The 27,724-nt window shown below is 37.0% G+C and overlaps 1 protein-coding gene across 1 annotated transcript in view; it reads right to left on the bottom strand.

Annotated features, from left to right (window-relative positions):
- The window catches only part of piezo2b (piezo-type mechanosensitive ion channel component 2b), a 90,007-nt gene that overhangs the window by 27,012 nt on the left and 35,271 nt on the right, over nucleotides 1-27,724 (bottom strand). Inside the window, exons 9-28 of the mRNA XM_085377047.1 lie at nucleotides 26,299-26,412; nucleotides 23,721-23,838; nucleotides 22,526-22,695; nucleotides 20,583-20,819; nucleotides 19,767-19,887; nucleotides 19,207-19,400; nucleotides 17,753-17,901; nucleotides 16,330-16,503; nucleotides 13,122-13,408; nucleotides 10,949-11,109; nucleotides 9,264-9,440; nucleotides 8,394-8,516; nucleotides 6,858-7,058; nucleotides 6,256-6,460; nucleotides 5,445-5,531; nucleotides 4,823-4,988; nucleotides 1,231-1,474; nucleotides 930-1,032; nucleotides 293-449; nucleotides 27-116 (exon numbers count right to left, since the gene is read on the bottom strand). Of these exons, the coding sequence (XP_085233173.1) occupies nucleotides 27-116; nucleotides 293-449; nucleotides 930-1,032; nucleotides 1,231-1,474; nucleotides 4,823-4,988; nucleotides 5,445-5,531; nucleotides 6,256-6,460; nucleotides 6,858-7,058; nucleotides 8,394-8,516; nucleotides 9,264-9,440; nucleotides 10,949-11,109; nucleotides 13,122-13,408; nucleotides 16,330-16,503; nucleotides 17,753-17,901; nucleotides 19,207-19,400; nucleotides 19,767-19,887; nucleotides 20,583-20,819; nucleotides 22,526-22,695; nucleotides 23,721-23,838; nucleotides 26,299-26,412 (3,278 nt within the window). The remainder of the gene's footprint in view (nucleotides 1-26; nucleotides 117-292; nucleotides 450-929; nucleotides 1,033-1,230; nucleotides 1,475-4,822; nucleotides 4,989-5,444; nucleotides 5,532-6,255; nucleotides 6,461-6,857; nucleotides 7,059-8,393; nucleotides 8,517-9,263; nucleotides 9,441-10,948; nucleotides 11,110-13,121; nucleotides 13,409-16,329; nucleotides 16,504-17,752; nucleotides 17,902-19,206; nucleotides 19,401-19,766; nucleotides 19,888-20,582; nucleotides 20,820-22,525; nucleotides 22,696-23,720; nucleotides 23,839-26,298; nucleotides 26,413-27,724) is intronic.

The raw sequence follows: 27,724 nt of genomic DNA, 5'->3' as shown, positions 1-27,724 counted from the left end.
GGAAGGTTAAATGTTTGGAGTCTCACTGTCTCTTCAGCTGCTCCACGGACTTGCGCTCCTCCTCCAGTCTGGCTCTCACTGCCTTCACTATAGTTGCTTGGAAAAGCTCTGCACCTCTGAAAAACACAGAAAGACATTAGGAAAACATTTTGTTTGGTACGCCTGTATTTGTCAGGTAGAAAAGTTAATGCTTTGAGAAGAAATTTTAATACACGAGCACTGGTCTTGAATAAATCAAACCTGTATTTCTAATTAAATTGACTCCATGTAGCTGTCTCACTCAGTTAAATACCTGGAAGCGAGGATCTGTGATGCTCTGATATCTGCCACCACATGTAGAAAGTAGTAACTCATGAAGACTCGTCTCTGCAAGAGCAGGAAAGCAAAGCAGATACTGTCCCAGATGATGCCGGCCTCATTGCTTGGCACCTCACAAATATCCTTAGCATCTGGAATTCACATACAACACAGCCATATTTATTAATCAGGCACAACATTACAACAACTGACAGGTGGCGTGATTAACACTGATTATCTCCTCGTCATGGCACCTGTTAGTGGGTGAGCTACATCAGGGAGCAAGTGACATCAAAGTTAATTTGTTAGAAGTGGGAAAAATGCAGACAGTGTACACCCTTTCATGGAAACCTGTTTCAGCAGGATAATTCACCCTACCATGAAGCAAAAAATGGTTCAGGAATGGATTGATGAGCACAACAAGTTTAAGGTTTTGACTTGGCTTCCAAAATTCCCACATCTCAATCCAATACAGTATTTTTGGGATGTGTTGGACAAACAAGTGCCATCCGTGGAGGCTTGGATGGGACTTGGGTTTTTAAATTATTATTAACTAAGTTATAGGATTATACCTGCAAGTTGTTCATGAAAGTTAAAGGAATGAAATTTGAGTCAATTCACCCTCTGCTTACTTGTATTTATGTCGTAGCCCTTGATGGTGCATGCCAGACTGAACACCTGGATTAACCAGCAGTGGTCCTGTAGCAGTTGGTTGATGTACCCACAAGCCAGGATCTAAAAACAATGTTGCTTTATTACACACTATAAATATTGCATTTTAACTGTCAACATATCAGTTAAAACTTCACATTTGTATTGCTTTGTAAATACTATGCAGATAATGTTTTCAAATCTCAGCGGTTTATCGCTTTTTATGTTGAATATATAGATGATGATAATGGTATTATAATCAGTTTGTCATAGATTACTTACAGATAAAATGTTTTTCATAGTAATCACAAAGATGTTGTAGGCAATCAGGAAGTCCCAGTAGTGGAGGATCTTTCTGATTGGCTTCAGCAACAGGTCTCCACCAAAGAGCAGGAAGTAGAAGCAGGCCACCAAGTAACCCATACAGAAGACGCTGATACGTGTGGTTCCAGTGATGAAGATGATAGTGAGGACAAACCAGAAAAGGTAGCTGAACATGATAACTTTTAGCATGTCCAGGTAGGACCTAGAAATAGAGAAAAACAGTTTTTGTAAATGAAAAGACAAACAAGTGTCTGGTAGTTTTGAGAATAAGGATCCTTTCAAAAGCAGCACAGTGGCAGCTCCAAATGTGAATGAAAATTCCTAACCTCCGCAAAAACAAATAAATAAACAGAGAGATCAAATATGACATCCCAACATGGAGTCATGTGAAAATGAAAGTGCATCCTCTTTCATCTGGTGACTATCAGGTTCTAACATTAGGCAAATACAACCTCAAATGAACAGCAACACATGACATATCACAGTGTCATTATTATTTATATAACAAGAGCTTTAGCATGTTAAATGTTTATAACATTATAATTAGAAAACTGACTCTGTCCACCAGCTAAAGGTTGGCTGAAATTGGGTCGAGCATGTGAACAATGACCCCAAAAACAGCCGTCTTGGTTGACATGCCTCTGCAACGTCGCATAGAGACCTGGGGTGATGCCTCTGGATTGCTAGACTGAGGTAGTGGGTCCCATCTTGCTCCAGCTTTAGAGGGGATCACACTACTTGCTGATGATGAGCACAAAGAGTGAAGCTGTCATAGATACAAACAGCAGAAATGAGCTTTCTCCAAAGAGTAGCTGGTCTCTCCCTTTGAGATTGAGTGACATAATATTGAACCTCCCAAATTAATCTAGTTACATATATTTTTCTAGATCCAGGGACTCGATTCATAGTTGTTTTGGAACTCATTTTCAGTGCAGGTGGGCGTATAAAGTCTTGGACTGCTTTTATTTATATTCTGAAATCATTAGAATTCTGCTTGGAAAAAAAGTTAAAAAAATAAAATCCTGGGCAATTAAATGTAATTAGCAAAACAGTCGTTACTCTGTGTTCAACAACTAGCGTTTTTCAACAATTTTCAATCATGTCTCAAAATGTCATCTTGTGTGGACTTATTTGAGCACTTTAATTCTCAAATAAATCCATAGAGTAAGACGTATATTTACACAAGGCCTGTTGCTGTCATGAAAAAGCAATGAGGGAGGTGGATGTAGTTGATGAGCTGATTTTAATCCCCATGGACCCCAGCTAGCTGCTATTACAGGTTAGGGTACATGTTTACCACATAGCAAAAGTCAAAAGAGAATTATCTGCTCATCATTCACAATTAGGGTATCACTTAATGTCACTTAGAATCTGATCAATGAATAGGAATGAGAGCTGTAACCCGATCCTTTCGCTCAGCACAGGTACACTGCTGCATGTCTTGCGCGTCTCTAACATGCTAGGCGCATGTCTATGGCTCCATGTGAAAGGCTGACGATATGATGCGCAGAGTGGAAACATGAGATGTAGCGTGCATTAATTTCAGATACATGGGGCCACAGTAACAGCTTCAACTCTTTAGAAAGCAGCTCTGATGAAGTGGGTTTGGATGGGACGATGCGTTGAAGGGCCGGAACAGCTGAGTGAGTGTCCTTCTTCATCAGGGGGAGAAAATACCTTTTCCATACTTAAAAGCTATTTATTGAGTTAGAGTACAAGGAAAAAGCGTCTGAGTCGGGGAGTGACGGACAGAGTGTTTTTGTGGATTATGGATTTCTCCCCCCACCCCGTATCCGTAATTCGATTCTGGAGGGAAACGATGGAATAAGTGCAGAGCTGCTGTGGCATGGACAGACGGGCTGTACAGCTCTCTCTCTTGCACTACTAGTGCTTGTTGATGGACACAGAGTGCGTTAATAAAAGACTTGTCCACTTTGCACACCAAAACAGTGGAATCTGAAGAGCACATAATCAATGAGTGTGGACAGGTCAGGATGCTCTTGCTGTCTTTTTAACTCGCGCCCTCTTCCCCTCAACATCCTGCGTTCACTCTTTATGTGCAAAGTCAGTATCCAGATCAGGCGAGTTTCTAAATTATGTATACAGCATGTATTTAATAACATCCCTCACTAAACCTCTGACGTGAGCTACTGTCAGCTGTCATTTTTTTCTTACCTTTATTTTTCTGGGATAAAGTATTTGCTGACTGAGAATGTTCTTATTCAGCACCATCCCACTTAAGATTTCTGCAGTTACACAGTTTGCAGCCAAGCACAACAACAGTTTTCTTCAGAGCACACCTCTGACAACGCCTGTTTGTTGATCTATTTTGTCAGCTTGTGAAGCAGGACATGCCAGAAAAAGTCTGAAAACCAGTGCTGTAAGAGATGCAATTGTGTTATTGCAATGGGAATGTGAAAACTTCAATCTGCGGATTGTTTAGTATCCATAATTTAGTAATTCCAAAGTTGTCTCAAGTCATATACTTCTGGGGCAATAATTGCAGAGTGAGACAAACAAGGTAACAAAGTAAAACAAGAACCAACTGGAGATGTCACGAGAGTGGGTCACACACAAAAAAGCAAAGAGAATTGGAGACATGGGAAAAAAAACACTGAAAATGCATTAAAGAAATAATTACAATTAATCCGTCAATCACACACATGTACATACATAACTGCAAGTACACATGTGTTGTGCTGGACTATTCACTACAAGCAATTTGAGTTTAATGTTTAGCTGAGAGATATATATTAGGCTTTATAAAGATAGAGACAACAGGGAGACAGAAAGGAAATTAGGGACAAAGACAGAAGGTCCTGAGTAGAAATAAATTATGGATACTAAAATAACCAAATGGGTTTTTCTTTAATGTTGAAGCCTGTTATACATTTCTAAAACCAATTTTTGACTGTAAAATACTTTCAAAAAGCTTTAAATACATATACTTAGCTTTTAACAGCTCCACTTGTGTGGAGCACATTTCAGTTTTGTATCTGACATCATAGATAGGCACCCAACATCATTAAGCTTCAATTAGACTGGCTACTTCACTTCCTTTCCATTTCAGCATGTTGACCTCTGTCTTAATGGCGGCTGAGCCATGCAATAGCCACAAAATGATGAAAAGAGAATCTAATGTAAAATATATTTCAGAAACTGGAAATCATTTAAAAAGGTACATACAGCAATACACTTTATCCATGTAGGACTAATAGAAATACACAAGGCCACAAGGCCAACCACTGTAGTGAACAAAGCTTTGAATCAAGGATCCAGCACCAGTGCTGCCACACTAACTCACATGGCAAAAAAATGTCCTAATACACAGTATGTTGAAATAAATGTATCAAAACAATACTAAGAGTTGCACCAGCACTTAGCTGCATTTTGTAGTATACAATACAGCATGTTTTCTGGCCACAATTCTCTGCCTCAGCTACATGTACAGAACATTTTAAGGCATACTACTTTCAGTAAGTACTACTGCAGCAGTTCTTACTGAAAGCAAAATGAAAGTATATCTAATTTGGAGTGTTATCTGTGGTACCTGCAGTGGATAAAGTCGGGCACAGGGTTGTGGACGCTGAAGGAAGCTGCATCCAGGTCTCTGCAGATCTCTACATTGTCACCGGCCATGAGGCGGACAGCTGCCTTGTTCTCATCGTCAAAGACCTGCCTCTGGAGGGAGGCGCAGAGGAGCAACATGAAGTCATCTAAAAGAGAAGAGGAGATGAAAGCGTTTCTATTTGTGGAATCAGTGTTAAATCTTCATAAGATAAAACAATTATTTGATTTTGCCTGTGACGGTACATTTGCTTTACTGTATTCAACTCTCAAATTTTAAAAGTTAGCTTAGTTATTTAGAGACTGCAGACAGACGGTCGAAGTCGAAAGTTTGTTTGCACTTTTTTAAACACCACTAGATGTGTTTGAGTGCTTTATTTACTAGTTACTTTATACATTATAATTTTAACACAAAATTATGTCATGTTGGAGTTTAAACCACGAACTATTGTAATAACAAAATGCTTCTGATATACTAATATATTAGTAAGAATAATCCACTAATATGATTAATCGCATGAAGATTTACATGCATGTTTCTAACTTCTAATGAAGGATTTTCATTTATTCTTCAAAGAAATTTTCTCTTTAACTATAAAACTCACAGATGAGGAATAAAGGATTGGGCCTGCTGCGGAAATCTGGAATATAGAGCCACTTGACCACATTGTCATTTTCTGTCCAGGGATAACCTGAAAAGAAAACATTATCATCAGACATATGTAAGAACATCATAAAAATATCACGCTTTGCTTTGAAGAACCGCAAAAGAATGGAGCCATGACGTGTTAACGGATTAAAAAAAGAAAAAAAAAGTGCATCATAAACATGAAGAGAACACCTTTTACGTGTGGACAGTTTTTGTAATTACATGAAAAACAGCCTTAATTTATCTCTGAAACAATAATGCACTGACTTTTAACTTACATTATTTAAATCATTACATACCCTTCATTTAATGAGTAATTAAATCCGATGGTAACGCTTTATTCTACAGAGTGATTTTGTTTATTTATTTATTTCTTTTTGTGCTGCAGCCTGGCATTGCTTCCAGCTGATGGGATGGAGAGACTTACTCAGTAATAAAATAAAAATATCCCAACTCGCTATGGTTTTGTTTTACAGTTTGCATGAAAATAATAGACATTTTTACAGTTTAATGCAGGGTAACTGCATTACACTGTGGTGCTCATTGTCAGTGCTAGGTTACATTAGGTTTAGTGTATCAATTTAAAATAAGCTGATGATCCTGATTAGATTCACTCATCAGCGTATAAACTTTATACGATCTTTATACAGTTTTTAAGCTTTATAGCTCATGTAAAGTTTGTTTATTCTTGTTGAGTTCAGTTGGATTCCTAAATCCACAAACAGCAGTAATTCTCAGAGCAATCTGGCACATTTGATTACACAAACCTTTACAGGCTGCAGGTGGGATCCCGATGCAGACGAAGTACTGAACAGTAAGCATGCATGCCAGAAAGCAGCAGTACTTGGGCCAAATCTCAGCAATGGCTTTCCTTCTACGTCTGTACAGCACCGCTATTAAGGCAAAAGCATGAAGCATGGCATAGAAGTCCATACGCTGCCCTATGACGTTGACGACCAACAGCAGGCAAGTCTAAGGGAAACACAAGAGGAGTGTACATGAAGCAGTGTAGCACAGTACACATTTTAATAATGGGTTGCATTTATAGAGCGCTTTTCGAGAACCTTAAAGCGCTGTACAATTCCATTATTCATTCACTCTCACATTCACACACTGGTGGAGGCAAGCTACAGTTGTAGCCAGAGCTGCCCTGGGGCAGACTGACAGAAGTGAGGCTGCTATATCGCGCCATTGGCCCCTCTGGCCATCACCAGTAGGTGGTGGGTGAAGTGTCTTGCCCAAGGACACAACGACCGAGACTGTCCAAGCTGGAGCTCGAACCGGCAACCTTCCGATTACAAGACGAACTGCCAACTCTTGAGCCACGATCGCCCCAATTTAACTATTTCTACTTCATTATGCCACCTACCTCAAGTCCAAACTTGTAGAAGAAATAGTTGATGAAGTATTTGATGAAGCAGACAATGTTGATGTCCAGGTGCTGTCGTGTGATGTCATGAAAGATAATCCTGGCAGCGGGAGGTGACAATTTGTTCCTCAGTCTGAAGTATTTCTGATGGCGGTAGATGGTTACCTCCAATGCTAACAGAGCCAGCATCCAGAAGTTGTTCTGCTCAGATGGTCAGAAGAGAAAATTCCCCAAAATGCTTAGTTTTTATAAACTGTGTTTTTATAATATAGTTTTAAAAAATATTTAAATGTGATTAAATGGGCTGAGGATTACGACGGGTTGGGGAGTATCCAGAGAGCAACTTTAACATTGCTGGTTTTACTCATTTAAAGGACAAAAACTGCAGAATAGTCCCAGTTATTGGCAACATTTGATTGGCACTTCATATTTTCACAAGGTCAAGTGAATTACATTAAACTACTAAAAGTGTGAAGAAAACAAAAACACAAACCCGACTTACAAGACTGCAATCAAGATGTGATTTGCTGTATCCCTAGTGACTGATTTCAGTACTGCACATTGAAACAATTACAAAGAAAATCTAATAAGAAATTCCCTTTTGCTCTTAGCCAGTGGAGATGAAACCACACGGAGGGATGATCTGAATCCCAGTCTGGCTTTTCATTATGCCAACAAACACATAATGAGATGTTTCAATATGAAAACCACTGCTAACTAAATAAAATAGAAATTCTAAGTATTCAGAGTCTGAGATCTCACAAGTATTAAGTTCCCATAAAAGGTCCAGGGGATGGGGAAAGATACTCACAAAAGAATCTTACAAATATTCCTCCTAACTGTCAAACATATAACTCATCATCTACATAAGACTTCCGTACAAAGGTGAGCTCTACAACCCGTTGAATTACAGTTAAGCACCAGGCCTGCTGTCTGTGGCAGCCTGTAGTTGAAAACCTTTGCTATGAACTGTTATCACTCAATATTAGCTTTTTTTAAATACATTTTTTATACATTTTGTTTATTTTAAAAATCCAAAAATCTTGTGTTCATCTCACTGAATAAAACACAGATCACCTCCTTCCCTGTACAGAGATTTGGAGGTGTGGGTGAAACAGAGTGACACTCGGCAGGTGACACAGGAAAGTAAAGAAAAATAATTACACAGTCTGTTTTCTTAGGAATGTATTGCAGTGGAATATTTATTTGTTCTTTTTTCAGTTGACTGCATTTTGTGGAATTTTGATATTATTTCAAATTAAATACTGACTTTAAACAGCCAAATAGCACTAGGTCGGTGATGTGTTAAACATCTCATATTTGACTGAATTACCCAAATCTGCATGAATTAAACATGAAATAGAGATTACTGCTGACATAAAAGTTAATAATAATTTTAAAAAAAAAACGCATTACAATTTTCCTGTAAACACGGTAGTTCTAAATTCATAATTGCTCTATAAATAATAAAGAATAAAGAGTCTAATAGGCAGTGTATAACAACGATAAAAGAACTGTGGTTCATTTCGACCTTACCCTCAGGTAGCCCAGCAGGTCGTCATACTTCCTGAGGCCCACCCAGTTGGCTGGATCCACTCTTCCGTCATACAACAAAGATTCTGGTAACATTAAACTCTTATTTGTTGATTTTCTGCATAACTGTGGACAAAAACACAATGGGTCAGTTTTCCAGTCTAGTAGAATTAAAAACTAGGCCTAAAGTAGGAATTATGTTTTCATCAAACATGGTCAAAGTTTCAAATATCGAGTTCCGTAAGAGTAAGTCGCTATGAGGCAAAATTTCAGGCTGCTCTAAACGCTAATTTTAAGAAAGACTTTTTCTACCCTTGGCTCTGAATGATGTCAGAGAGAGCAGATATAGCCTATTTTGGTCATTTCAGACACACTGCTTTGGTTGTAACCATTGAAGTCCCACCAACCTGTAATTTAAACTTTCTTTTTATAAGGGTCAGACAATGGGAAGACACCTAGCTCAAAGGCAGAGGATCTAAAACAACTTGTTGTTTCAGATCTCCTGGAATGGATGAAGTTAGTAGCTCATCTAAGGTGAGTATACGATAAACAAGGCTTATTTGATCTGTAAATCATCCAAAGCTTTACTAGAAGAATCCAAGAATAAAAAATATGGAGCTTCAAAGAACCATAGTACTTTAATTCAAATCTTGGAAACTAGCAGTAAGGCTTTTTGTCTCTTTTGGAATGCAAACATTTTATTCCAGAGTTTTTATGCCCAACGCCAACAAAAATCATGACATAAAGCAGGCGCACATCAATCAAAATCAAGAGAATCCACAAAAAATCTGGCTTTAATTAAGGATAATAGGGACAATGCTAAAGAACAGCATGTATTCTATACAACTTTGGTTGAGAAGCATTAATATTTACCAAAGTGCAGTTCTTGGAGTACTTGCTGGGATCTATTAAGTCCAGCTGGTACAACATTTTACATACAATGATGACACACGTCCAGACAGTGCAAACACTAGAGGCAAGGGGCCGGTACTGGCTGTACGGCAGTGCAAACGCCCAGGATGCAAGGAACACATAGTTGAACAAAGACACCTGGACAAAAGACAATAGATGTGATGAGGACAAAAAAACTTTGTCATTCATACCTCTTTTCCACAGCTACGGCTATAAATTTTTAACAATACACACACACACACACACACACACACACACATTGTACACTGAAAAGAAAACAGGTGTAAATCAGTGATGATTGAAAAATTCACTGAACCAGCAGCAAAAGAAGATCAAAACTACGCTTCATGTTTGATAAACATCGTCATTAATTCCCTCTTACTTTTGCTGCCAACACAATTGTGCACAGCGTTGTCGCTCGCTGTTTCGCCTCCGACAAGAAAGGCTCATTTCTGCTGTTCAATACCGAAGAAATGCAAACTTTTTAAAAGTATGACAAATTGCAAAACGCTTAGCTGTGTCTCCAATAAAACCTCTTTAACATTGCTCTGTTTCACTTCAGCAGCATCAGGTAATGTTCATATGTTGATTCATGGTTTTCTTCCGTTTTTGATCTACTGCAGAATAATTTATTTGATATAAAAAGTCAGGCCAGGAAAATCTCCTTCATATTTTTCAGTTACTTCGACACAAAGACATCTGCTGTGATGCTCCCACCTCTTATTAAGTCTCACAAGTGTCAGCTTTGTATACATAGATATAAAAATAAGCATATGTACTGATAATTTATCAGAATTATAATATTTCTGACTGTCTCAGTCAAAATTGGGACCTTGGGAATTGGAATCGAATCGATAAAAGAAACCGATCGATACCCAGTCCTGACACTGACACTATACTGTGTCATCATTTATTTATCAAAAACTAATCTAAAAAGCAGTGACCCAGTAAAAACCTGACCTACATGAATTCCTATGAGTGGGCTAAAATTCCTCCACAATGACGTGGGAAGCTGATGAAGCCAGATAGAAAATGATTACTGTACTTTAAGTTATTCAGGAGGCTCTCTAAGCTACCGAATAATGGGGTGTACTGTTTTAATACACGGTTTTTTATTTTGGATTAACTTTTGTTAAATTAATAATGACACTATTTTTTAGCTTATCTTTTTACTATGACTGTAAAGACTGTCAAATGAGTTTTCATAAGACTGGTATGGTTCATGTGTAAACTCAAAAAATCTCAGACTCTTCTTTACATCTCCAAAGTGTAGAAGCTGTTACAATTCTCCAGAATCCCCCACACTATTATTTGGCTTGTATGCGATATAGTAAACAGTTCAATTTAGATTAGTGCTGAACGACATCAGCTTTATTTGTGTATCTGAGAAGTAATCACACTAAAATAGCAGCGCCTCTCCAGGATATACTGCGGAGTGCTAACAAAGGCAGGAAAGAGAAGATGGGACCCAAGTAAAAGCAGTTATAAACAGTACTCAGTTTTAGCACCAACAGGAAGGGAAACACATTACCACCTGTGGTGTTTGATATGAAAGCTGACCAAATAAAATAAAATATGACTTTCAGGCAGGTTTAAGTTTGTCTTGCTGCAGGTACAAAAGTAAGTCAATTCTTCAGCTTTCATACCTCTTTGATAGCAACCATGACAACGTAGCAGGAAACGATCTTGATGATATGGATCTCCAGTAACCACCAAATGAACAACTGCAGTTTGTGGAAATACTCCAGGAACTTGAGGAAGAGCACTGTCAGACGGTCAACCACAAGGTGCCATTTATTCTTCAGGTCTGAGGAAAAAGAGACAAAAACCAGACACGTTTAAATGGGAAAGTGACAAGACTGAAGAGGTGCAAACGGAAAGTGTTTAAAAACGAATATCCCTGTTACTTCTATTTTTCACCTGCAAGTTTGTCAACTTAAGCTGGGAGATTGCACAAGCTTCACTTCAGGACAACGTTAGCTGCCATTCCACATGTTTGTAATTTTCTACAGTTCATTCAGAAATGAAAGGCAGATATACAGTTCCTTCTTTATAGCCCTTTATATATATATATGTAATTGATGCAGCCGTGGTATTTTTAGAGTCAACCCCTCTATTGATTAAAAATAAATCAATCAATACAGATTCATGTTAGATTAATATGAAGCTAATAATGCATATTAATCTAACAAATTTAAAGAATGTTTGATATCAAAGTAAAAAAGTAAAGAAAATAGAGCTTTTACTCACTAATACCTTGCTGTAAATATTTAATTAAGCCTAAAACAATTACTCCTCCACTTCATTAGTCTGTTTACAGACGAAGAGTAAACTATTAGAAACTAAATTCAAGAAATGTAATTTCAATTTTTTGGTTACTTTATGGTAGCAAACACGTGTTTCATATTAATTCTGAAGCTGCTACAGGATTGTTAACATCATTTTTTCCAATATTAAAGTTTTGAAGTTTGATGAGAATGAGCTTAAAAAATGTATTAACAAGCAAATTCCAAACTGCTGTTTTATTTAGCTGAGAAACAGGACTTTATAATTTGTTTCATATTCCCATAAAAACCACTATATTGTGGTAGAGCGTGTATACGTTTACAAAATCCATATTATCTCAGGCTTTAATAGAGGCCCCATTGTTTGGCTAAGAAACTCTGAGAGAATATACCTCGTACAGCCCACAACTCATTATAAACTAAGAGGCCCTGCAGGGCCGCAGGGTTGTGTTTTATCACCCATTTTATTTTCTGTGCATGCAAACAACATTTTCATTCAAGACTGTCTGTGTAAATATGCTAGTAATGCAGCTTTGGTCGGCCTTAGCAGGAGGGTAAAAGCAGGCGCTTGAGCTATGTGCTGTGTCGTAATGCAAGATAAATCGGCTGAAAACAAAAAACCTGCAGTACAACCGCTTTTACAAATTCTGCAGCAGTGGCTGGCTGGTGTGAGCGCAGGCAGAAGATACCAGGGCGGCAGCACAGAGCTTTGACCTTTAAAGACCACAATGAACTTGAGAGCAAACTGAAAAACTAGAGGCTTAGCACTAAATGCATGATGCATGACTCGTGCGCTGGCTAGGTTTTTATTACCATCGCACGTATGTCTATGACAGCTACTTGCAATCAGCATGATATTAATGTGCCATTTCCTTTTATAAAAAAAGAAACATGCTGCTTTGACAGAAATGTTCCGTCACAAACACAGTTTTGACATTAAAGTTTATGTGGAAACTAATGCTAAAACATAATTATTGCAGTTTTAAATCAAATTTCTAATTTACTGACATACAAACAGAGTGTTATTTTGATTAAGATGTGAAATTAAAATTATTTACTTTCATTCTTGAATAGAAAAATTTGTTTCAGTGGCTTAATGTTTACACTTGATTAATGTCTGACTTAGATATTTCCAAAAACTTTAAAGCTTTCACCCACAATGCAATAGTTTATTAGACCACCAGCCAATGTAAGATGCCCTAATTTAACAGGATTGGTGATTACTAAAAATCATTTTTGTTTTCTGTAATGGTTAATCCACCAATATGAATTTGCTCTTTAATCAAAATTGTATTTTTAATACTAAAGCATAATTGTTGTCGTTAACCATGAACTTCTAAATTAATCGTTTTACATAGAAAATTTTGTAAGACAATAAATTCTAAATGTTTATTAGTGTTTCTATACAGAAAAAAATATTTTAGTAGTTGAATGTTATGCTTGATTAGACAAAAATGAATTAGATCAAGTGAAATATTTCACAGTATTTTTGAAATCACATTTAAGGTCATGGACCCGCCGTGCTGCTCGGTACCTGAGCTCTGCTCTGTGCTCGGCTCCGGCTCGGTCTTCGCACTGCACTGTTGGCTCTCCTCTGTGCTGGACTGCCGTGGGTCAGACAAGCTCCTGGGCTTCTCATTAGTCATGTCAGTGTCATCCATCACCACCACCAGGGCCTGCTCCTTCTCTTTCTCCATATCCCAACCCTCCTGCATGTTCTGCTTTACATGTGTTTCACATTCCTCTCTGAGAAGCATCGCGTCCACCGAGCTGGCACTGAGCATGCTGAGGTCTGGCAGGCTGCCATCCGGGTCCACCAGTCTGAAGACACGGCAGAAGTTATTACACAAAAACACACACGAACACGCAACCCTGGGCACAGATCTGTATTAATATACATATGAGGATCTTCTGTGACTTACGGATTTTAAATATGATTGCTCCTGTTGTTGTTAAACATTTTATTATTTATCATGTTGTTATGGAACTGTACAATTTCCATATTTTGTGTGTTAACCATAGAGTGTGAATGGTGTGAACCTGACAGGACAGCAGTAATGGTTGTGTTTGTACAGGTTCAGGACTAATGTGTCTTTTTTTGTTTTTATTTCCACTTGCTATCTTCATGCCAGCACTCACTGCTGTTGCTGTTCTGTTTTTATGTCCAAATAATCCATTAAAAAACGTCAAATTATATGTTGTAAATTGTAATTGTGGATCATGTGGCAACTAAATTCAAAACTTCCAATAAAGGCATTATTGGTTCGAGCATGAATACGCTCCTAGATTTGATAATGTTTTTACCCATATTTCCTTTAGGTAAAGGACAAATGGGAAGTGAAGACATATAAAACCCAAAACGAAATATATAAAAATAAACAAAATTATACACAAAAAAAAGACTAGAAACTGTTTGGTAGTAGAGATATAAAAAAAATATATTTAATTCTCAATCCTTTATCGATACAATCCAACCAGCATTTCTTGTGATAAAAATCTTCATAGTTGGTATTTAGTGGATACAAATTTTGGTGACCATTGGGTCATATATGTACATTTGAAGATTATTAATAAATAGTTATGATAACTGTTTAAAAAGGAGGCGATGGGATACATACAGACATATCTACAAGGATATGCTACGATCAATATTGTAAGATAAGAAGAGGTGTTCCTCGTAAGTTTTTCGTCCTAATATTCCATAAATTTATCTGCATCTGATCTTAAACTCGACCAAGACATCAGCACAGTGAACAAAAACCAAATCCCTAAAAACAAACAAAAAAAGAAATCTCTTTTATTATTTTCTAAGGTATTCTGTCCTCATAAGTATATAAATACTTGAAAAATTATACACAAGGTCAAGATGACTGTCAAATGACTCCGATGCAGGATGGGAATCTGCTCGTTCTGCTAACTGAACAACAGAGCAGTGTTTCATCAGGCATTTCAAACTAAAAGCAGTGCACATTCCTGCTGCATTCTTTAAAATAATCCGTGTTGTATTCATGGTGTCTGATCTTTGAGCAGCAGATAAACAACTAAGGGGAGGCTTTAATCCTTCAATGTCTTTTCAGGCAATAATGGAGCCATGTCAAGGTTCAGGTTTGGCTTGCACGGACTGGCTGCATGTCAAGACGAGCATTTTGGTGTTTGGTAGTCACACTTACTTGCTCTGTGGAGTGGGAATTTTTTCTTTGATGCTGCTCAGAACAATATAGTTACACAGAAGTCATCATAAACAGTGAGAAGAGAAACTGACACAAAAACAGGCTGAAACGTCATTTTAAAATGCACGAAAACTGGCTGCAGGACTCCAGTGGTTTGGGGGAGGCGAGCTTTTATAGGAAGGGGGTAATTTTCTGGGGTTCAGTGCATAGATCAGGGTGTGGATCAGTGTAAAGCTAGTGGAGGGGAGCAAGAACTTTTTGCAGTTTTAAACATGCATGAGTAAGTTTGTTGCCTGTCAGAAGTAGAACATTTTTTATTAAAAAACAAAACATAGAAAATCCAAATAAGAGGAGGCTACAGGCAAAATAAAGAAACCCCAAAACCCCAAAAAAGAAAACCAGTCATGTCATGAAAAATACCTGATCTTCAGGTGCAAGATATTTCAGATTCTCAATAAAATACCATCAAAAACAAGGTAAGAGGGGTAAGTCACTGTGGGTGCTGAGGATGTATTGCAAAAGGAAGAAAACGCTAAGATTCAGAGGTGACATGGGATGGTGATTGATGCTACAGAAAGCGAGCAAATACCCACCTATTCATGATTAAATAGACACGCCCATTGACTTTGGCGTGGCTGTGAGTGAAACAGGCGGAGAAGATAGAAAGCAGCAGGTGACGGAGAGAAGCAGAGGGAAGAAGAGCTGAGCAAGTGGTAGCAGAACAACAAAATCCACAAAAACAACGCTAAAGTTAAATGACCCATGCCGCAGACTGTGAAATGTGCATGTTATGACACACAGCTGCACGACACAGCACGCAATGACCGATGAGGTTACAGCGGCCGTATAACAAGGTGTGACATAAAAGCGGATGAACTGGGTTTTACATGCATACTTCGTGAGTAGTGGAAATTTATTGCAATAATTATCTACTAATCAATTTGCACTGGAGTTGTGAAGTACAAAATGTAACAAGCAGAAGTCGGGGTGGGGCGGCACAGCAAACTAAAGACTGACTGATATATCAGATGACCAATATACTGCATTACTGCATGACCGCATGGGCCAATATTTTCCGATATATCAGGCATATCATTTTCATTTACTGGCTGATAAATGAAAATTTAAAAAAGCAAAGAGGAAAAAGGGGAAACACCCTTCAGCGATGTTATGAGTGCAACAGAGGGCACTATTCTCCACAATTAATCCACAATAAAACAAGTTTATTTTTATTCTGCACTATCTTGGTATGAAATTGTAAAAAACTACACATAATAAATGTTAGGGAAATCTGTTTGTGTGCATGAAACAAAGCAAAATACTGACCGATATTTCGGATTTTTAGATCACCAAATATCGGTATTGGTGTCGGTCGGGCTCTACAGCAAACCAAAAGCTTCCAAGTTACAAGGAGAAAAGACAGTTTCAAAGCAAAGAAAATGTACTTACAATGATTCTGAATCACGATAACCCCATAAAACCAAATTTTCTACCATTTCTATATCTAAACAACTTCCCATCACTTTACTGTTGTTATAAGTATGAATTGAAAAAAAGCAGCATGTGTCTCACCTGTAGATAGTGCTCTCTTCTTTAGCCACTACAGCCTGGAGGTCAGTGAGCTGGAGAAAGCGGTCATGGAAATAGTGCAGGTGGAGAATACACGCCAGCAAGAAGGACGTGGGAATGAAAATCCTGATGAACAGCTCGCCCAGCTCGAACTGCTTCAAGCCCAGGGCTTCCAGACTGCATTCACAAACATTTCAAAGGAAACAGAAAACTGTGAGATTAAGCTTAAATCACTCCCAAGGTTACTGTGTGAAGAACTGCTGAAGTTTGGAAGACTGAGCACAGCGAAGCTGAATATTGACTCTGTAGATAAAATCTAATCTATTCATCATCTAATACTACCAGGTGTTTATATAACATTTTGCAATAATTATATGTTGGGGGTTTATTGTGACATCATAGCAATCTACAGTATGACCTTAAACCAAAAGACTTTATTCCGTTTACGTGAAAATGTAAAGAAATTCTCACATAAATGTGACCCTTACCCTTTAAATCACTGTAATTATAGTTAAAGTACTTAAGGTAATTTAGTCAAATTTGCCAACACAGCAAGCGTGACGAGGCACTGGCACCTATGTTTGAGACTGGGAGGTCTGAAAACTAAATCTGAACTTACTCAAACCAAACTCAAAAAAAAAAAGAAAAAAAAAAATAATAATAAATAAATAAATAAATAAATATATATATATATATATATATATATATATATATATATATATATATATATATATATATATATATATATATATATAACCACTAAAATGGTATGTTACAGAAAAACAGTTTAATATCATAGTGCCCCTGGACACAGCTGTCACGACTAATCAGGCACACTGTAACAATATCATTTTCTGTTTATTGGCTTTTAACAACCACATATCAACTATAGTTGATTATATTTGTATGGCTGAGTATATTAACATAATTAAGTATACTACTTGAGGTAGTGTGTAGGTATATTTCTTTAAACAAGAAACAATAGTTTCAGTCTTTCCTGTAGCTTTTTTCATTACTAAAATATGCAGGTTCATCTTCAAGAGCTGTGAGGCAACTATGCTCTATAAATTGGAAGAACAGATACATACTAAAGTAGTTTTACTAGAACTGAACTACTACAATTTGTAATAGATTTTTTAGGTAACATCATGAATATCTACCTATATATCTACTTAAAAGAAATCAAAGAAAATAAGACATCTGTGAATTCAGTTCTAAAATTCTCCTCCATCCCCAACTAAAGCCACTATACATATGCTTTGCTACGCTAGCAGGGCAAAGCTACTAAAATAAACAAAACAAAACAAAAAAGCTCAAGACAAACAGTTGGTTTGATGACTAAGCCATAAGCTGTGCCTCTCTGGGAAACGTAGGCAGTGAATCTGTATCCTGCCGCTCAGACCGGCAGTTGCTCAGTGGCGCTCACCCTTTTTTATCCAGGCCTGTCATGTTACCCCAGGTGTGTATTGACTCTGGAAACTGGAAGGTGTAGACAACTGTAAGAACCAGCATGGTGTACATAACCACCGACATCCAGAAGTACTTCAGGATCCTTCGCCACCACTCGTAGTGCACCTTCATGACAAGAATTAGAAGAGGACATCTGGATTTATGTGACTTCTCAGTCTGCCTCTGGCTGTTGCTGGGAGTTAGGAATACAAAATGTGCTACGAACCTGGAAAGCACATACTTTATGAACTCACTTAACAAATGACAGCAAATTCTGTGTTTGGGAAATTGAATTTGGGACGTTTATGGCATCATATTCATATCTACACTTCAAATATATACTCCAAAAATTATAACAAAACATTAAATATCCTTATTTCACAGGTCGCCACATTTGGAAGGCTTCGAAAACAATTATACAGATCACGATTTTAAACATCCCACATATTCCCCAAATGTTAATAATAAATATGTGTTTATACACATAAACAGAAGGCAATTCTTTATAATAAGCACTGTTAGTATGCTTGGCCTTGTATATTTCCCCCCTGTTAAATGCATATGTATTATGGTTTTATATCTTTAGTCCATTGACCTTTTAGCAGAATGAAAATCAATTACATTCCCTAAATTGGAAGAATGTTAAACTGCATCATTTCCATCAAATACAATGACAATACATTTCACTTTACAGTTTATATTAATCCTTTGTTGTGAATTATGTGTCTCATGGTTGTTTAATAAATGCCAAAAACATTTAAAAGTCATTACTGATCCTTATTCCCAAAATACTGATGTTTTGTCAAAGCTGCTGTGACCTTGAAGATGGAGGAGTTTAAGTGTCTCAGAGTTTTGTTTACGAGTAGGGGAAGAGTGGAAATTGAAAACATGATGAGAAATGTACTTTCATCTGAAAGTAACCAGACGACCAGTCCATTTCTTCCTCTCCTTAACCCAAGTAAGATGCTTCTGATGTCTGCACAAACATCCTTGCGCCTTGAGCACCTTTTCTTGTCGCACCTTTATCTTCCAGTCAACTTTCCATTAAGAAGGGTGTCGAAGACCCATATGGAAAACTGTCAAGTTAGCTTCCACATGATCTAGGCTGCCTCTACCGTAGTAGACCAAGATATTAACTTTTTGGATAGTCATTTACTCAAACTTGAAATTTCGTATTTAATAATTTAAGATACTGAATTTCTGATTTTTAAAGCCGTAATCATAAAAATTTTAATATTAAAGGCTTGAAATATTTCACCTTACGTGCTATGAATACACACTGTCATTGTTCACCTTTTGAATTAAATTACAAAAAACAAAAAATAAATAAATGTATCACAATATTCCATTTTTTTGGGATGCACTTGTACATCTCAAATAGAAACGTCAGCATGTTTATTGTCAATCACTTGGCGTCCTTTCGGTGCGTACCTGGTATAGCGCCACACAGGAGAGGAACATCATCATGTAGATGATCTTGTACATGACGATACGTCCCTCAAAGGTGACGATGAAGAACATGCTACCGCAGATGTAGATCCAATATTTGACCATCAGAGCCATCACCATGTTACCAAGGACGTGCATGAGGTCCTGTTCCCCTCCCTCCTCAGACTCCTCTTCCTCTGTAAAAGCAGTTTTGCATTTTTCAGTCTAGTAGACCATATTTGTTTCTGGATTTTCATTTCTAATGAATGAATAAAGGCATATTTTCTTCTTCTTTAAAATTCTTTGGGCCCACCCAAGATCTCCAGTGACATTGCTGATCAGTGTTAAAAGTCTCTATCATAAGTTTTCCAATGCCATTATGTGCTAATTCTAATACTTGTAAGAGATATTTGTTCATGTTTTTCATTGTTGTTAACAAAGTTTGTATATTTCCTAAGCATTTTTTAAAATAAGTTTAAGTTTATTGTAACATACGTAAAGAGTTTATAAACTCTTTACGTATATACTACTGTAAGACAACAAAATAATAGCATAGAGCTTACCCTGCTTCTTCTGATCCTCTACATGAACGTCTAAGAGACCAGTGCTGTCTTCCTTTTGTTTTTCTTGTCTCTCTGTAAGCGTCTGTCTCAGCAGTAACCAGAAGGTCAGCATACAAAGGACCTTTTTAAAAAAGATGAGGAGCAAAAAAAACAAAAAGATGAAACAACAAATCACACAGAGTTTACTTTAACTGTGTGGGACCAAAAATACTGATGGTCAAAATAACACAAGAGGATATTCTGTATACTGCATGTAGTAAATCAGACATGAGTTTGTAAACTATACTTGGATTGTCTAAATTTGTCTGCATCAACTCTTTAAATAAACATCATTAGCCATCATTTTTCACCCAGGTGTGAAATACAGTGCAATGCATCTTCACTCTTTAAATTAATAAACACATACGCTCTGCACTACAACAGAAATGTGAGTAATTTAAAAAATACGTTACGGTAATTCCAAGTTTGTGTGTTGCATAAAATCATAAAATCTCATTCCAGACATAATCAGGTCAAGTACAGTAGCTGGAAACCTGAACGCCTTAGAGTTATTCCAACACATGTCAAAACACTAAAACCTGACCTTCTTCAGGAGCACATTGCATAACTACACTGTCTTATATTATTAACCGAGTAGTGGAGAGACACAATTTGTTAGCGAGATTGTTTCAGAATCTTAAAAAATAAAGCTTGGTGCAGCATATGCAGAGTACATGTTAAATCCCTGCACATATTAAACCATATTACATGGTCAAGATTGCAGGCTGTCAAGCTAAATGTCAGGTTTAGTTGTTTGGCTAATGTGAACTCCCAAACCTTAGATGAAAGTGAGTGGAATGGGTTTTTCTTCTCAACAAAGAAGCCTTTGACTTTGCTGTAATCCATGTCCGGAAAAGTCCAAATGTACTGCAGAACTATCAGCAGGTTGCCGTAGGCCACCATGAAGGGAGACGACAGCATGGCGTAGCGCCTCCGATCACGGACCATCCACAGCAGGCAGGACCAGATGAGGAAGACGAACGTCAGCCAGCTGACGTATGTGATGCTCCACGCCTGGAGACAAACAAATTGGAGAGAAAAATTTACAACAAATGCTGCAGTCATGAATGACTAAGGAAGGCCAAATATGACTACTGCTCGGAAATAGTGCGTTGGCGCAGAAACCACACGCACAAACACACATATATACACAAACACAAAGAGAAGCAGATTTCCAGATGATCATCAAACCGTTTTTCACTTCTGACAGAATTAATACAACAATGATTCGTTACTTTGGCTTAATTTTATTTTTAAATATAAATCAGTTTCTACTATTCAGACCCGCAAAGACGACTGAGATCCAAACACAGATGACTAAAAATGTGTACGTTTGTTATAATGCATAACATGACAAAGTAATGAAGCAACAGCATCAATAACTTTTTTAATTTTCAATTTAATGCTCAAACATTTTGGTAAAAATTTTGCAACGATCTTGTCTATGGCTTCCCAAAAATTGAGATTTGCACTGGTGTATCAGCATGTGTCAAGTTTGGAATTACAGATTGTTAACTTACTGTTAAATAACAATAAAAACAGTAACATTTAAATTATTTAACAGGTATTTGAACAAATTTATTGCTAAACTAACTGATTAAAATAAATAACGCAAATTAAAAAAAACAGTAATGGCAACAAAACAAAAAGTATGGTAACTATGCAACTTGAGACTGCTGATGTATTTAGAAGATGGTAACTATGATTTGTTATAAAAGCAGCATTTAGTCCTTTCAGCACTGACATTTTCCCATGAATGGATGAGAAAAAGGTTTTTAAACAATATTCTTCAAAGAAAAGTAGGAAGACTTTTGAATAATAAATTTTTCGTAGTGAAAAACATAATTCAATGATTTCAGGAATTCAGGATTCTGAAGGAATTTATTTACATAGAGATCAAAGACACAATCTGTCTGTGCTACATCACAAATCTTTATCTATAGGCGATATAACAGAAGTGCCAGTGCCAGTTAGGCTAAAATTTGCAAATGTCATCGTGCAAAACACAGCTGTCCGCTTCTCAGGCTCGGTGCGATGGACTGTCACATAGTGGTAACTTTCAGTGTGGTTAGACAAATCAATATTTCTGGTCTCTTTTAGTAAAATCAGGCTGTGCACTCCAGAGCAAAGGACAGATTGTTACCAGCAACGTTTGGAGTTGCGTCAGTGCCTTTGGGAACGCTAACTTGCAGTTCTGTGAAGGCGCCATTAGCTCTGACAAGTACGCTGATATTTTGGAGCAACATATGCTGTCGTGACATGACAACAATTTAACAAACAGTAGCGCTACTTGTATTTCTGTAAAAGAAAAAAGAAAAAATTACTCCAGGAATGTCTAAACTGAGAACAGATGCTCATTTTTGGTTGCATTCTGCCACACATGCAACCATAGACGCTGCCCAGTAAAGCCACAGTTTCCTACTGCGAGCCAGCCAGTAGTTCCACTGGAGCAGAAAGAGGTTCAGTGCCTTGCTCAAGGGCATTGATGTTGATCGAGCAGGCAGGAGTGTTTTGCAAACGACATTTTTCCACCAGGTTTGTGGGTTTGGGCCTGTTACTCTCTGGATATAAAACTTGAATGTCAAATTAATCTGTTCATATAAACAGCAAGCGCATTTTAAGAGAACAAGTAGGAACGACAAAGTAAGTAAGATGTATATTTTTAAAATTTCATTCATATTATTAAGCAAAACTAAGCACTGACTTTCAACATTGCTCACCATCATGGATATGAGAGCACCGATGTAGCTTTGTTTCATGATGAAGTGGAAGATTTTGACCATCGCACCGACTCCTTTTTTCTTTATTATATTCTCTTCACTCTCGGTCTCCTTCACAGATGACTCCTCCGGGGGCAAACACACTTCATACACACACTCTTCTTTCTTCTCTGTTTGGACAAACAAACAGCTCATTACAACACTTCTACTGTGGAACTGTGTGGATCTATTACTGCACTTCCATAAAGTTGGGGGCAACTGTGAGAGTTTAACTTCACAAAGCACAGAAGACAGATTCTGACTTTCGATTCTTAGTTTGCAAAAAGCTCTAAACACCTCAGATTTTACACATTAAAGTAACTCGGCAGAAACCCAAATAAGACTTTCCCTATCTTTCCTTTTCATGTCCCTTGAAAAGTTTTTTAAGACTTTACAAGTTCCTCAGTACATTAAACAGCCATATTCACAGGCTATTAAGTATCTCACCTCATAACTACTATATTAACTAAAATAAGTGAAGGAAACCTTTAAAACAATTCAGTGAACTCGGCTGCAAATAAGTGAAACATAAAACCAAAATGAAGGCGGGAAGGGTGAAGTAGCAGATGTATTTAACACTTAATGTGAAAGATAATTTACTTTATCTTGAAGCCATCTTTGCTGCTTTTATGTACTGTTAACTGTGCACATTTGAATTCACTGCATAACATGTATCGTCTATTTGTAAAAGTTATGGTGGAAATACACCATACATAAGTTTTTACCATATTTGGTAAAAACTTCATCAAAGGTACTTAATTACTTCCAATCACTTTATGATTATGACAATTTATTCCTCACACAGTTAACTTAAAAAACTTTTAAACCTAAAAAAGTTAATTTAATCAGAAAAAATATTTACTGTTACACTCTATATTTTATTTAGCGTTTGTAACTAAGCATATGAAACTTAATTAAACCCTTACAAACAAATGTGGAATTCAACCACCTTCCTGATTTCTCCTTTTCTATATCTTTGTCACACTGAAACGTTTCACATGATCAAACAAATTTAAATAAAACATGCAGTTTTGAATAGAGGTGTTTATGATTAATATCAAAATGACAATTTTGAATGTTTTATGTGGTAGCAGCACTATTTTACAGATTCACTGCAGACTAGAAATGTTCATAATAGAATGAATAAACAGCTCACCTGTGCCATCACTGGGCTGGTCCATTTTGTACTGAGGGGTTGAGTACAAGTCCCGACAGACTGGTCCATTCTCAGTCACGGCAAACTCAAAGGAGGTCCCGTTTGAAGTGGGCACAGCCTGCAGATCATTTTTAAATAAATAACAAATAAACTTCAGTAGATGCCGAACTTTTTTTTTTTGTTATGAGCTCACACAACAGTTTAGCATGCCTCACAAAGGCAAAGAGGAGTAACTAATGTTGTTTGATACTGGACACTGTTTTTTTCCACAGGAAACTTTAGCCATTTAGTTACCACACTTTGGCTTTGTTGGGCAATAGAGGCACGATTTCTACTTTTCACACTGCATGGTTTTTGAAGTCGATACAACCCCTTTTCTAAAAAAAAAAAATGTAATGAAATGAAATCAAATTAAAATTACTTTGATCGAGGGCTTTCATATTTTTTCAATGGATGATTATCCTCATCAAAATATATGAATAACATCCATATTATATTTGTATCTGTAGAATGTCAAATTTGATGTGATATACATTAAAATCCATTTATTTTTATTTGTTAAACTTCATTAACTAAATTTTTGTTAGCTATACATTGTTTAAATAAGCTGTTGCCGCACTAAAGTAGTTATCAAGAGAAAATAGAGCTGTGATAACCTAGAAGGTGTGCTGGTGGTGGATAGGTGACAGCATTCTCACATTGTGATGTCATTAGTTTGATCTCTACTCATTTGTAGTTTTTGAAATACAATGTGGGCTGTAGGCCTTTTATTAAAATTAAAAAACAAACAAACAAAAAAATTCCCATCCGACAATCACAGATCTGCCTGAAAAAGGTTTCATGGGAAAGAAAAACTTCTTAAATAGAATTAGGCAAAAATTTCAGGTGCCTACTGTTAAGTTTAAAATGTTATTATGTCCTCTGTATATGAGAAGCTAGAAACAAAACATCAGTCCTCTATCTGAGAAATTGTGCTTTCTACAGACAGGCCTGTAAATTCTTTAAAAAATAGCCAAATGCACGTATGTACTAGTGTAATAATTTCCCCTCATAATGCTAGCTGTAAGTTTTTCCTGTGCAGAAACAATGTCTAAAAAAATCACTACCTAAAACAACGTGAGGCCTCAGCAGACTGACAATGCTGTAAATTGAGAGTTTGGTGCAAAATGACTTTTCTGTGCTCCTGCAAACAATGTTTCTCTTGCTCAAATGTTGCACATAAAGAAGTCATTTTTGTACTAAGACGTCTTCAACCTTGAACAGATTTAGACCAATACTGATACTAATATAACAAAACAAACCACGCAACATAAAACTTTTGTTATTTATAATTGTTAATGTACTCGCTTGCACTCTGACTTTCAAAATTTAATTCATGTTCCACTGTTATAAATGCTGAAAGATTTGAGAGATGTTTATTCAATGTTGATATGAACAGGAGGACAGTTCAAAGTGGAGGCAATAGTACCCTCAATCTAAATTTTAACCAATGGGTGTTCAAGAGAGTCTAAAAATAAGAACCAAACCTTTAAATATCATCAATATTCATCAGATATAATTCCTGTGACTTTTGTATTGTAAAAGCTGTACAGGTACTCCCTCTTCCAACATTTCCAACTAAGAAATACTTGCACAGCTTTTCAACTGAGAAGATAAAGGTAGATCAGGTTACCAACATATGTATATATAATGTTTACTTAAGCCCTCGATTAACAGAACCAATCAGGATGTAAAAATTATAGGAACCCCGTTCAATGAGGATGCAGTGTGAAAAGCACTTTGCAGCGATTTCCTTTCTTGCAGCAAGACTAAAAGGGGTGAAAATGCACAGATTTAAGACACATCCAGAACAACCCGCACCTCTGTTGTACTGATTCCATCCTGGGTGGAGAGGAGCTAAGAGGAGAAAAAGAGCATACAAGGCAAGGTGTGTTATCGATGAGTTGCTGAAGTCAAAGGCCTCCGTGTTCTTTATAGTGGTTGATAAGCAAGAACAAAGCCGAGTGCTGCTAATCTGTAAATCGAGACCATCACTCATCTGCGTCTGCACACCCTGAAAGCTTTTAAACCTCAGGAGGTCAACGGTGGAGACAGCGTACGGGCCTTGATGTAGGAACAAGGTCACAATAAGCGTGCGTGTGCAAGAGAGGCAAAGTGTCTTGGTCTGAAATCTTTCCAGGGATGAGTCGATTATCATGAAGATGAAGCAAATGGAAGTTTAAGGAAACAATCAACAGCTGCAGCTTGACGTTAGAGTTTAATAGAGTTGTTTTTATTGTTATTTGAAACTTTAATATTACTGATTTGTTCCATTCTGCTTTATTAAGACTGCCTGTTATTGTTGAATCGTAAAACTGAATCAAAGTGTTTCAGGACAACATTTGTTATCAGTTCTGACAACGTTAAAAAGAAACAAGTGTTTTTTTCTCGCTTACAAAGTTAAAAAAATATTATTATTTTTTCTCTGTTTCTGAACCTTTATCCGGTTTGTTTTAAAAGGACGGCATCGTAGAAAAATAATGATAATAATCAATACTTTGAGTGGCTTGTGTCCGCGTGTGTCTTAACCCTGACGTACGTTTTTCTCGTCTGTGCCCTGGCGTGATCCCCACCACAGCAGCCGCTTCCTGTTGGCTGAGATAAATGATTTGCCCAGCTCCTCCTCCTCGCACACATCATCGTCCTTGTCATCCTGAAAAAACACAGATAGAGAAGTTTCGTGTTTGATGTGAATCTTTCCGCTGTTGTGCAACGGAGATGATACTCTCAAGAGTTATGGTTTCAATCTGCTTCTAGAAAACACTGTTTTACGGTCTGTGAGGGAAGAAACTGAGGAGGACTTGGATGAACCGAGTTAGCGTCCCTGACGAGAGTGTCACCACGAAGTAAAAATGCACAAGAAGTTATTTAAAGAGGAGCTGTTAAGCTCATTTTCAGCACCTACCATGAACACTAAAGACAAAAATCAATTGCATTTTTGTAATAAATCAATAATAAAGAAGGTAAGACTATTGTACAGTCTATATTTTTTTGTCTGGACTTGATTTTGTCTTGCACAGCTGATTATTTCTCCACTCATCATTTACTGCATCACGAGGAAGCAGTACTGCGTAATGTTCATTTATATATTACCAGTTACTTTATTCAGTTAGTTTGCAGTATACAAATTTAAGGAGCTACATTTTGTTACTGAAACATTTTAAATTGTTATATTTATGTAACAACATTCATTCTTGCACTTGACTTTTTAATTCTGAAAACGTTTCATGCATTTCTTTCTATTATCTCTCTGTAGGTGTTGATGCATTGGGGTTTTGTAAGCAGGTCTAGAAAGTGAGATCCAAGTTTATTAAGACTGCTGGTAAAATAAGAGACTTAATTGTCTGTGCGGATTCTCAGTCATCCAGGTTAGTCTTAAATGATGAAAAAAAAGGCAACTGCACTTTTTAAATTGTTTTTGAAGCGTTTTAATCTTATCCAAAAGGACTCATTAGTTCTAAAGCAACTGGCAGAGTCTTAGGTAAGACACGCCTAGCCCACTAGGCTAGGAGGGCTGTCCCCTCTGGAGGTGGTCCTAAAGGTCCTTAGCCCACTACTGATCAGGCGAGTCATCACGTGACTTTGTGTTTATGGTGTTGGACTTCTGTTTAAGTTTTTTTATGTAGCAGATATTTACTGGCTGGCTTCTTTATGATAATAGTCCCAGTCTTAGTTTATTCTACCTTTGAAATGTAGTTTTTGTTTGTAGTTAGGATCATAGATTATATTTAATTCCTTGAGTTTCAGTTTATCCCTGTCATGTTAATCCCTTATTTTGGTAGCCATTTTACTTTCTTTGTTTCTTCTTAGCTTAACTGGTTTTACATGTGTCTAGTTCTCAAGGTGTCTCTAATTTCTAATTACCTCTTTTGTGTATTTCATCATGTTCTTTTTCTGTTTACTTCATCCTTGTGTGTTTTTGCTTATTGTCCTGTGTGCTTTTGGCTTTAGCTGTTTGAATTTTG

The sequence above is a fragment of the Diplotaxodon limnothrissa genome, linkage group LG18 (assembly GCF_057381915.1).
Source record: "Diplotaxodon limnothrissa isolate DT_005_m linkage group LG18, D_limnothrissa_male_GT1.1, whole genome shotgun sequence".
Lineage (NCBI taxonomy): Eukaryota > Metazoa > Chordata > Actinopteri > Cichliformes > Cichlidae > Diplotaxodon > Diplotaxodon limnothrissa.
The sequence above is the reverse complement of the archived record's forward strand: the minus strand, read 5'-3'. Positions and strand labels throughout refer to the sequence as shown.